This window comes from Odontesthes bonariensis, chromosome 14, assembly GCF_027942865.1.
Source record: "Odontesthes bonariensis isolate fOdoBon6 chromosome 14, fOdoBon6.hap1, whole genome shotgun sequence".
NCBI classification, from domain to species: Eukaryota; Metazoa; Chordata; class Actinopteri; order Atheriniformes; family Atherinopsidae; genus Odontesthes; species Odontesthes bonariensis.
In genome coordinates, this window is record NC_134519.1 from 23,756,501 (window position 1) to 23,769,231 (window position 12,731).

Below are 12,731 nucleotides of genomic sequence, written 5' to 3' on the forward strand. Positions count from 1 at the left end.
TAGAAGCCATATTGTGCTTCCATACTCCACAGAAAAAAAACAAATCCATGAGGAGTCCTACAACTGAAAGCAAGCCGAATTAAAAATTGTCGAAAATTGACCTTGTGGTCGATTTTTCTAAAGTGAGACTGAAAACTGGAATAATGGGCTCAGTCAACTGCCACAAAGATATTTTTAGACCTATTTGTGGCACATGGTACATTTTCTGATGCAAGCAGTAGTCTGTTTTTCCATAAGTGTGCCGTTCTTTCCTCATTTGAACTCAAACAGAATAAGTAATGTCTTGATGGAAAGGGGAAAAAAGCCATTCCTGGGCTGTACATGTTGTTCCTATGATCTTACATCTTTGTGTGAACATGAGAAAGTCTGTGCTAAAGATAGACATGAGAGAGCTGACTTTGAAATGAATCCAGCAATAGTCAATGGAATCCAAGGTTGGAAAGAAATAATACAATTGAGGATGATGTTGAAGTTTAAAACATTTGCTTTTTTTTAAGCGTTAGACATTTGAACTGCATCAGTCATCTTTTTTAAGAACATGCCCCAAACTACTGAATAATGTGAATACAGTTATTTAACACACTGTAAGCTGTAAGCTGACAACTGTGAATGCTTGCTTTTTATTGTGATAAAGCTGTCATCCATGGTGTAGTATTTAACCAATTCATGCTCCAGACGTCAGTTGACAAAGATCCATGTTCAACTTGGCAGATTTTTGTATTTTTGTCATTCTTTTGTGGCATTACATCAATCCTACCTGTCTGAAGGAGTGCATTCTATTTTTATTCAAGCGCTATTCTGAGCATAACTGCCTTTATAAAATTTCAGCCATGGGATTTACGCTGCCTTTTCCCCCAAGCCTCAACATCCATGATGAGCTGATCCAAATGCAGCATAATCCAAGCTGAAGGGAGACTGGAGGTCTTTTTTGTTTGTGTGTGTTTGTAGGTGTGTCTCTACATGTTCAATCAGACAGAACCACACACTGCTCTATTTACTGTGTCCCTCTCTCTCAGGGTCATACTTACTTATTTATGATTTTTCATTTTAACCTCCCCGTCTTCTTCAGTGTGTTTGACAGTTGTCTAACTGGTTCAGTATGATCATCTTACAGTCTCAATTATATTGTTTGGAAAGAGTGGTAAGTCACAGCTTTTTGGTTAGAGTTCTGTGACAAAACAACTATATCTGTGAGTTAAGGCAGTAGCAGCATAGGATTTATAAGTGAATGGACTGTGCTGCAGCATATATCAGCTGTCAGATGTGGAGCAGACTGTCAGTGTAAACCAGGTGACACAACGAGAATAGATCAGCTTTAATTCAATTGTGAAACACCAGAATAAAGAGTATTATAAGTAAATGGTAATCAAATGTGAAGAAATGTTGTCAAAGCTGAGCCCATACAAAGCATTAGCTTTTGAGTAAGTATATTAGATCCACCCGCTGTATGTGAATATAATTCCAAATTGTAAGTAACACTATGCCCCATTTTCAGGTTTGTAACAACCAAAACTGAATAAAAAACAAGATTCCCACAGATAAGGGGGGTGGTTAGTTCACTCTAACAAGTGCACTTCTCACATTGGGCAGTGACTCACATCAGGTAGTCACAGACACCATCGCTGTTGATGCACCTTGACTGTGATACTCGCATGCTATTTGAAAGCAGTCACTGGCACATCACTACACTGCTCTGTTTGGCTATTGTAAATGAGTTAGGACAAGCAACAGCAGCATTAAAGATGAGTCTCCTTTGGGCTCTTGGTTGTTTAAATTACTTACTTGATAAATGTCTGTTATATTTTTATTTGTTCTGAGATGCGAGTTTAGTTTACATGTTTACATTGTCGAAGTAACTTTTCAATTACAAAGCCTGAGCATATAGAACCCTGATGACTTTAGTACATGACACTTTTCAGTTACTAATCACAATGATGTTTGGTGAACTGAACAAAACTAAGATGTTTCATACATTTGTTACTTGCATAAAATGGTTGATGTGCCCCTTTAACTACTGAGAAAATGAACCAAAGTGAAAATGTTCCATCAGGCTAAAATATAACTTCAGGTTCTCATTGTTATTAAATAACTGACATACGGCTGAGATCCAGTTCCTTCGTTCATCTGCACATCAAATAGTCACTGTAAAAGATTTTTGTGGAAACTCAGACTGTGACCTCCTCGCCTCCCTTTTTTCTGTCATGTCAGCTCTGCCCTTTTTTTCTTCTCACTGTGCTTTCCTCGTCTTTATTCTTTCCTGTGAAGTGTCGTGCCTTCTTCCAGGAGAGCCGTAACCTAGAACAAACATTCAGCAGCAAAGGAGGATTGTGTTTTATACTGGCAAGCCATGGATCCTGAACTATATTCCATTAAAAGAATCTTTGGACAGAGCTCTAATCTGTCATTGCTGAAATGATACATTCCTGCAACTTCAGAAGCATTTGAGTGGTGTAAAGCGTCCGCAGACAGGTACAAGAAGCTTCAAGGGGGCGACATAAAAATTTAGAAAGAAGAATTGTTGTTGGAGGTTTCGCAATCAAATATTTATAAAGTTTACCAGTAATTGTGTCCAGGGCACATTTTGTGTTTGCACTGCACTTTTTTTTTCATTTAATCTTATTTTTAGCAACTTGTTTGCAACGTTCTATTAAAATATCTCAATTATGCAAAGTTAGTACATCTTTTATATCCTAGATATTCTTAATAACGTGCCTGAAATTAGTCAAATTTGCACTCAGCAATGTTTTTTTTACAAAAAGAAAGAAAAGAAAAATGGCCATTTATTTCTTTCTTCATTATATTTTCTAGAATTTCTCCACTAATCATAGCCTCAGCAGCAGCAACGCCTAACTTGTAGTAGTTGTAATGTTTATTTCTCAAATTTGATTTGATGTGATTTAAATGATATCAAAGTTTCTCAGGTCACAAAAAGGACTAAACCTACAAAACACAGAGAACTGAAAGAATATGAGAGCATTGCTTGATTTGAATATATATTTAATTGGGAAAATTCACAATACATACAATACAATATAGTAGATGTAGCTAAAAGCTCATTTTCTCCTACAGTTACTGGGCAGAGCCAAGGGCGCAGGTAGCAAAAGTAAAGACAAATGACCCAAAAAACGTGCAAAAACATATTCAATAGAGCACTGTAGCAAAACAAAAACATTCAAAATTTCACAATACTGAAAATGTCATCTTGGTGACTGCAAACCGGGTCTTCCATAAATTTTCTCAAAGTGCTTCACTGACTGATAGTTTAACGGTAAAGAACTCCACTTTCCCTTTACTTAAAAACAGCTTTGTCATATTGTGGTTGACCAAAATCCTTCTCCACGGGGAGTTATCATTACCTCTGAGCCAGTATCAGATATTGTTAGAAACTGTTTCATGGGTTGTGGTGTTAGTTTGCGTGTAATCTTATATGATAAACAGTTTGCCTTTTGGTCAAAAATCTGAACATTTTCAATTGTCAAAAATTGTATTTCATTTAACTACATCATGGTAGTGTGTCCGTGTTTTGATCCATATCATCTTTTTTTTTTCCATTCATAGAAGAAAATCTGCAAATCCAAATGCACCAAGACAAAAATCTGCAAATGCAATGACAGTCATGCTTTATTTATAATGTTGACTTGGTAACTCTTGGCATTTGGCACTCAATGTGAAATATGAGACAGTCTGTTGAAAATAATCCGCCTTATTAAATATCCTTTAAAGTTAGCTGGCAGTGGATTGCAGTAAAAGGTCTTGCGGTAGCATCTGAGGCGTAGTTGTGAAAATCCACAGCCCTCTGGCATCTCTTCTGTCTCACTCTCACTGTTTTTACATTGTTACCCCAGTGCCCAGTGAAGATAATCCATCATTGCAGTTCCACACAGACTGCCTACAGAGAGGTTTTTATATTCAAATGCTGTACAAGGTCACTGAACCATGACTTTTCTTTCCTTGTATTTTTTTCCAGGAGCAGCTTCTTCAATGTTAAGTCAGTTTCAATTATTGCTCAGTGGAGCAATTATTTCTTATTATTGTCAAATGAGCATAACATTGTAATTTCCCCAGTTGGCAAATAATCCTAATTATTTTTTCTTTGTTTGTGTTCCCTTCAGGTAACATCAGAAACACAGAGCGACTGAGTTACGACAAACAGCAGAGCTACAAGATTATGGTATCTGCATTTGACTGTGGTCAGAAGAAGGCCAAGGAAGACGTGGTTGTGCATATTGAGGTCAAGCCTGTCTGTAAACCGGGATGGCAAGGTTAGAGATAGATAAACAATTACTGAAATGTTAGCATCACACCTCGCAATGATAAACAGAAATGATGATCTTACATATTGCTTAAATAATCCTACAGAATCACATATTTCAGGGCATCCTTTCCAGGGAATTTTTATCTCATTTTAGACTGAATGTTTCTTGAGGAAATCAGAGGACCTGACAGACACCTCCAGAGGGGAAACTGACAAGAGTACTTTTTTCCCTCCCTTCTTTAACATGCCAACAGCTTGGCATTCGAGTCAGCCTTTCTCCCCTGATGCTTCACCTGTCAGCACTGACAGCATCTCAGGAATCAAGCTCACACTGGAATGAGGGAGAAAGACCGAAAAAGATAAAAGGGTGAAAAAAAAGAGATGAAGAAAGAGGCCAAATGAATAAGCAGCCCAGGAGAGGAAAGAAGTAACATTAATGGTTTAGGAGAGAGTAATAGCTATTATTACAGCCTTAAGTAAAATCATAGATCTATGTGGAGATAAATGGCCTGGCCAGTCATTTTAGACAGCATTTGTTTGTAATGAATAGTCAGATATACCGCAAAACTGCAGTTTTATTGTCTAAAAGAATGCTTCTCTTAGGGTTAGATGGCAGTGCTGTTTAATCCACGTCAACAACCCCATAAACAGTTAAAACCCTTTATTATATTCTTTCATTCTTGTAAAGCTGAAAGATCAATTGAACTATCTAGGAATTACTAGAACCAAATTACTGCAAAATCTAACTTTGAAAATCATGTGGTAGACACATAATTTTTTGCATGACTTTAAGGACATTTTGAAGCCTTTACTACAGTGCAGTGGTGACAGAAAACAAGGGGAAGGAGTGCTGCAACAAGGAGTCATTGCGTTTCATGATCGGGGTTTAACACTTAGCAAATAATGTAGGTTCTTCCAAAAAGGAAAGAAGAAAAAAAAATCCATTTCCTACTATCATATTTCCATTGATCCAATAAACACTGTAAGCATTATTATTAAACTTTTTTCTGGGGAATGCAAATTATTATTCATTTAATCTTTCGAGCCTTAACTCAGTTTCGTGCACTTATCACTGGGCACAGCAGCAATGTCTTTGTAGCCTGACAATGCAAACATGAGAAAAAGAATCCTGCTCAGCGCTCCCTACCGTAATCAAAGTTCTCATCTCTGTGACTGCAACCGAGGCGAGTGTGTCAAGTAAAGCAAACTGGAGCTGATTGTTTCGCGTTGAAATTCAGGCTTTTGTTCATATGATGGATTCGGACCTCCAATTTACTCAGCTGAAATCCAACTAAATCTAACACTGGGAAGATATGTTTTAAGCAACACTGCAAATTTTCCTAAATTAAAGAAATATGGTGGAACCTCCGGTTAGAGACTAGACTGCCCTCACTCACCTAAGTTATTGCCTCCACCTTTAACTAAAAGAACGCCTTGAATGTGCTTTTTTAGCACTCAAAATATACTTGCTAACTCACATGCTGAGTATCCAACTAATGACATCTTACAGGAATGTCCTATGATAAAAGGAGATAATGTATTTTCAAAAGAATAACTACAAGTGAACAAGCCTTGATAGAGATTACATTATACACAAGACCCATTAGTTCAGATAGATGTCATAATCAAATCGATGTCAATTATGTGGTTTAGGCTTTAAGGACATTCACTCAGGGAATCTCAGTCATTGGATCAAAGAAGATGAGACATACTAAGATAAATAGTAATACTGTCAGAAATGACTAAAAGTCATTCTAATATTGAAATTTGAGCCCCAAAAGACTAAAGAAGAAACCTTTTGAGAATAGAAGAGGCAGGTGCTACTTCTGACCCAAACACACAGATTCTAAGAACTGGAGCCACTGACTGCAAAGATTTTTGCTGGACCAAATCATTGTTTCTCTTTCTCTTTATGATTTCATTCAGAATATAGGATTTGATGTGCACACAGTCCAAATGAGCTGAACACTTTAATAATGAAAAGATCTTTTTTTTTTATGTATGACTCAATAATGATTTCATGATATTGAATGTTTTTAGGACTTTTTCTAAAGAAATAATATGAAAATGTATATATTTTCTTTAAAAAGGCGACTTAGCTTTCTCAGCAGACTTAGCTTTCTCAGCTAAGTGAAACCACAATGCTTAGATATGTGAGAGTCCGTATGATTGAGTGAGGGAGAGAACTGCTTCATGAAAGAGGTCAATTTAAATTAACTGTCCAAGAGATGTCACATTTTAAAAGTTAAAACTCATATGAGGCACTAAGCATTACTAATGGCACTGTATAATTTGCTTCTATTGCTGTATAATCACTCTAATATGAGAAGTTTAACCAAATTTAACAAAACCAAAACAGAATAGATGTCTGCCATCTACTAATACGATTACCGATGACCGGTAATTTCAAAGGAGAATACCACTAACATGACTCAATATATTAGTTATGATGCATAAAAATTCCAATCATTTTGATCCTTTAAGGTTGGAACAAGCGGGTGGATTATGAGCCGGGAACTGGGAGCAAGCAGCTGTTTCCCAAGATGCACTTGGAAACATGTGGAGGTCCATTGTCTGGCGTGAAGGCAGTGGTAGAGTTGCAGACAAATCACATCGGAAAGGGCTGTGACCGTGAAACTTACTCTGAAAAGTCACTGCAAAAGCTTTGTGGTGAGTAAAGCAAAAGAAAAAGGGACATGGGGAGGAGGTAAGATAAAAAGGAGAGAGGAACAGCGATGCTGTGTTGAAAAGGTGAGATACTATTTAATACTGGAGGAGGATGAGAGCGCAGAGGGTAGTCTTGATGAAAATTTAATCTAAAGAAGAAATTACTTCTTGATGTCTTAACCTTTTCAATACAATAATAAGCTGATTTCCATTCTGCCGTTTCAATCTTTCAGACTCCTTTCAGGAGTTTTCTTTTTTTTTTGCTCAGAGTTTCTAACTCTACTCTAGACTTTCATGATACATGACATTAGTATGTCCCATTTACACCCTGGAACATGGCATTAAAAGTATAATATTTAATAACGCTATTCCTTTGAATCTGGTGATTATCAGAAAATTTGAATATTATTATTTTACATCGAAACACATTTCAAAATGTTCAAACTCACCACATTATAAGGCCTACACAAATCTATTTTCAAAGATAAAGCTACTTGTTGCCAGCGGAAATGTGAGTTACAGGTAAATTGATCTAGTTAGTAACAAGAAATGGGCAGTAATCTTAAGTTTCAACAAGTATATCACATGAGATTACATTACGTTACATGAACATTCTCTCGTGTATGCTGATGCTTTGAAGCAGTTTTCCTCCAGGCTGATTCTCTGAGGAACAACATTGTCAGTCTTGTATCCTGTGTTGGACACATCCAGGTGCAGCATCAGGCAGCACTGACCTCCTTCCTGCCCCCAGCCCTGCCACAAACTGGACAGCATCTCTGCTCACTGACAGCGCACGAGACAGCGATCTCATCTACAAATTTGATGGGCGTCAGGCTGCAAATGTTCCAGGTCACGTGGTGCCCCAAAACCTGACAGACCAATTTACTATAGCGACGTGGATGAAACACGGCCCCAGTCCTGGACTCAGAGCTGAGAAGGAAACCTTGTTGTGCAACTCTGACAAGACAGGTGAGAAAATCATCTCCCATCTGCTCAGCACTAAGATGCAAAGTGACACTATGTGTCTGCCTGTCTTTAACAACACCTAAACATTTTATACTTTGTCCTCTACATTCAAAAGCAGAAAAGTCTATCTATCTATCTATCTATCTAGACATGATAAAGACAAAAGCCTCTCCAAATAAGTAGAAAACTGAGCTGAGACTGAATCCACAGTGGCGAAAGCTGTTCAAATCTTTTTTTTCTTTCAGCTGCACGTCAGAACTGTGCTGCCTGCACTGTGTAATTGAACAAGCCATCTGCACACTGCAAGCTCTCACAATGGTCCAACAGATGGCTTATTAGCTGAGGAAATGTGCAGTTTGATCTTGTCGTGCAAAACTGCAGCATTTTAGACCAGCAAATTCTTAAGAACCCCCTTTTTTTTCCATCTGAGATATTTCGGTTTAATGGTGTTACTGGAACCAAAAGAATCGACACGAGGGCCCGCTAATCAATGTTTATAAGACGTTAGACATCTATTAAATTCTATCATTCCCCTAAGGGAGATAGGTGGCATTTGCAGTTGGTGAAATGATTACATAAACTGAGTCCGAATAATTATCAGAATATTCCTGAATGTAACCTTTACTTTTATAGAAATCTCTTCTTTTTTTTTTTTTTACAAATATTAATTTGATGGGTTCTATCTGAAAATTCACACAGTAAAAGAAATGTGTCAAATTAATGAAAATAAATGATAATAATCGGATCACCCAGAACTAGGTGAAATGTTTAACCGTCTGATGCAGTCATCTTTTTTAGACTACTTGTGTGTTTAAAATGGGGTAACAGCTAATTAATTATTACAAAATGTTTTCTCAATAATCCCTCTGCAAGGAAACTAAAGGTTAATCTTTCAATGCACAAAACAACATGTAAGACAAGCACTGGCTCATCACTGTGTTGTTGTGTCCATTATAAAAAAACCTGAGACATCCAGGCAGCGTGACCACACTCAGTGGAACTTCTGTTATGCTGGACAGGCTGACATGGAGAACCCATGAGGCAAGACATCAAGCTTTCCAACTGCTGTGCTGTTTGACAGCTTTTGGAAACATCAAATCGCGTTCACAAGAAAACATAATGAGCATGTGCAGCATTCTTTGTCAGTGTTGTAGATGAGAACATTGTATAATATGTAATAATATTCAGTTGTTTGCATGCGCTTGTGTGACCATGCATGCCTGTGGTCTTACTTTTTGCAGAGATGAACCGCCACCATTACTCTCTGTATGTTCACAACTGCCGCCTGGTGTTCCTGCTCAGAAGAGATTTCACGCAGTTTGACACTTTCAGACCTGCTGAGTTCCACTGGAAACTGGAGCAGGTGAGGAGGGTATATGCAGAGTACGTGTGCGCATGCCTGTCAGTGTGTGTGTGGGCTTGTCTTTGGCACATCTGAGTGGGAGCATAGATTGAAGATGATTCTCTACAGCAGGTGAAGGGCTATTGAAGGAAGGTGCTTTCCAATCTAATTACTAGAGGCGCTTCATCACTTTCTTGTGCTCAGAGCAGGAGATAAGAAAGTAGCAGATACCCTTATCCTACGGGCACACACAAACACACACACAGACCAAAAGTGTAAAGTCTGTTCAGTTATGGGTAATAGTTCTCCCAGCAACAGAACTCTGCTATCTTTCATGTTTCCAAAGAGATGCTGAACTCCTTGAGTTCTGAAGAGACTCTTTGACAATAAAAGAGTTGCATCATTGGGTGTTGCTCCAGTTACTGTTGAAGAACACACAAAAAACACCAGATTCTTTTCTGACCGGATGTTGCACCATGCCTCTACTACCTGAATTATACAGACTGTCATTTTCCAAAACCTTTTCATCATGTAGGCTGCACTGCGGGCAGTTTTTCCTAAACTTTTAGAGGCATCACTTTTTTTGCCTTCCTTTCATACACTGCAACACAGGTTCAAACCAGTGACAGTGGAGATGCCAAGTTCAAATATTTAGTCTCTGAGGTAGAAGCGTGAATGAGAATCAGCCAGCTGAAACCTGTTTATCTGCATACTCTCACACTGAAACATGCTCTTACGAGCCAGGGAACCACAGAGTGGAGAAAGTTCTCCGATATAAAGTCAAATAGAATTGAAATGATTTTGATGATAAGCCAATGAACTCTCTTGCACGGAGATATATCCATTTTACAGAGTCTTCCCTGCACAATACTGCAATAATGGATGAATGAATGGATAAAGGGATGGTAGTTATAAATCCAATCTATCCGTTTACCCCCGGGATACAGGATTTATCCTCCTCATTCTGAAATTATTAGAAACTGCCTCGTAATTATGGCAAGCTGTTAGGAGGCTCAGTTCACTAAGCAGATATGAGAGATTTGTAGTTGGTCTTTTGTGACCAAATGCCTCGGGCTCAGACTTCCGTTTTGGATTTTTCTCTGAAGGTTTGCAAAAAATGATATACAAGATGATATTGACATTTTTGTGCCTTCAATTTCTTTTCTTCGTCAGGTGTATGCAAACCATTCCTCTTGGGAATTCAAACCACAGAGTGTGTTTTCTTGGTGCTGTATATGCTGGCTCTGCTGTGTTCCCTTTTTCCAAAAGAGATGTTTGTTGCAGGTCACAGGTTTAATTAAATACATGTTTCTCAAGTGTACCAAGTAGCCAGGTATTTGTTTGTTCTAGGTCAAAGGTAGATTAAAAAGTGTTTTCCACAGTCCACTGTTCTCTTCCCCTGAGGTGCTCCGATGTGGATGTGCCAGAGAGAAGGTCATCCAACCAGCAGACTCTTTTGTTTGTTTGTTTTAAAGAAGTCTACCTCAAGACATCAAGATTGTTTCTCATTCTGTGTATGTTATCATCTTTCTCTCATTCTACTTCCTTCATGCTCTGCAACACACATACTGTACACATACTCTTCAATTTGCTTCTGTGGTTGGCTTTTGTAAAATGGCAGAAAAATCCAGTGCGGTTAGATATTTTGTGATGATATTATATGTTATATCAAGTCAAGTTTATTTTCTATCGCACATTTAAAAACACATCACATCATTGCCCAAAGTGCCGAAACAAGCATCATTGAGCACAATCAGAACACAAACAACACATTTAGGAAACTAGATAAAAAACCATCACTAGAAAGAAAAAAGTATAATAATGATAAATGAAAAGGAGTGTAACAACAGATGATAATGTGAAAAGATAATTAATAATTAAAAGGGTAAAAGTCGAAGTGGAAAAGCCTGCAAGAAAAGGTATGTCTCAAGATGATGAATAAATAAATGATGAATAAAATCTCTTACAAGAGCAGATGCTCTTTAAACAATTTAAAACCCAACTGAAAAACTTAATTGAGCCTACATTTATTTAAAAAAAAAAAAAAAAAAAAAGACAGTGAGTATCAAATCTGAAAGCAATTTGGTCTAAAAGCTGAGAAGTGCACAAATGAAAAGACTGAAGAAGAGAAGAATCTGTCATTTTGCTGAACTTACTGCTGCACTGAAAGAAGTCTGCGCTGACTATCACATTTTGTGGCAGTTAGAATGATGCATTCACTTTCTGTTGTACATAATAAAGAGCTTTTAGAAGACCCTTTAGCTTACGAAAAAAACTAATGATTCACTACATAGTGAATCAGTGACAGGAACAGAACAAGAACAGAACAAAATCCTTCAAATTAAAGTGATTTTAGTCACACTTTGACCACTGTATTTCCACTTTAGGAAATAGGGTGGAAACAAAGTACGGGGGAGAAATTTACCCTTAACATCAACCCCGGTTGGCAGGTAGTATCTTGAGGCACCCAACATTTCTGAGTACTATCTGCATCTTATTTCTACCAATTCCCTCAATCGCGTCATGGGCATTCTCTGCTATAAAATAATCAGTTTACTTTAAAGTGCACTGCAGGCTTTGCTGTTAATGTCCAGTCAGTGGGAGAGAAATTGAGAGCTCTGTTTCCCTTTTCTTACTCTTATTGACATGTTTTTTTGATGTTTTGTTTTGTCTTTTTTTTCATGTGTACATTAGCAGACCTTTTACCTAATGGACTTTGAAGTGCACTTCAGACCACAGACAAAAACAGTTTAAAGGAACCTTTTTAGCCGGCTCACCCAAAGGAAACTCACACAGTTGCAGATGTGACAGCTAGCATGCAAACACAAAGAAAGGCTCCAGTTGTGATTTCCACCAGGAAATATTCTTGTCATGAAGCAACTGTGCTAACCACTACGCCAGCATGCCACCCCATAGCCATTTTAGTTTCTTAAAAAATCTGATATCCTGTTCAGGTACAGGATATTAGATGTAGCTACAGATTTCTATGGTGTTCATGTCCACTGCTCCATATTGCCATAAACAATCTACTGTTCCAGATATGCATGATTGATTCTCAATAAACCATTGAGCTACAATTCATGAATCCCCTAAAAAACCTTTAATATTAATAAGGAGCTTTTGTTGGGCTATTAAAAATGATAGTTCTCCAGAGTTACTCATTCCACATCACATGGAGCTATTTTCTCCCACAGAAGGTAGTCCTGAAAATATAGTTAGAAGGTGGAGGATATACTCCTCAGCAACATGAAATCCCTTGTTTATAGTCTGGGTTTTTTTCTTTCTTTTTTTTTTTTTGTTTACTTTTACACTTTTAAACATTTTTAAACATTTAACTATGTAAACCTGTTCTCGTAGAACCTCTAATGAAGTTATTAACATGTAATTGAGCATATTATGTGTTTTTATTAATATTGGAGCTAAATCATCACAAAATGTCATCACTGAGCTCCAAACATGAAATAGTCACTTAAAAGCCGGCTTTCCTTTTGGATGAACTGT

General features: G+C 37.6%; 1 protein-coding gene across 1 annotated transcript in view; it reads left to right on the forward strand.

Annotated features, from left to right (window-relative positions):
- Window positions 1-12,731, forward strand: part of clstn2a (calsyntenin 2a) — a 159,872-nt gene that overhangs the window by 113,285 nt on the left and 33,856 nt on the right. The window contains exons 6-9 of the mRNA XM_075483684.1: window positions 4,113-4,262; window positions 6,740-6,925; window positions 7,634-7,891; window positions 9,130-9,251. Coding sequence (XP_075339799.1) covers window positions 4,113-4,262; window positions 6,740-6,925; window positions 7,634-7,891; window positions 9,130-9,251 — 716 coding nt within the window. The remainder of the gene's footprint in view (window positions 1-4,112; window positions 4,263-6,739; window positions 6,926-7,633; window positions 7,892-9,129; window positions 9,252-12,731) is intronic.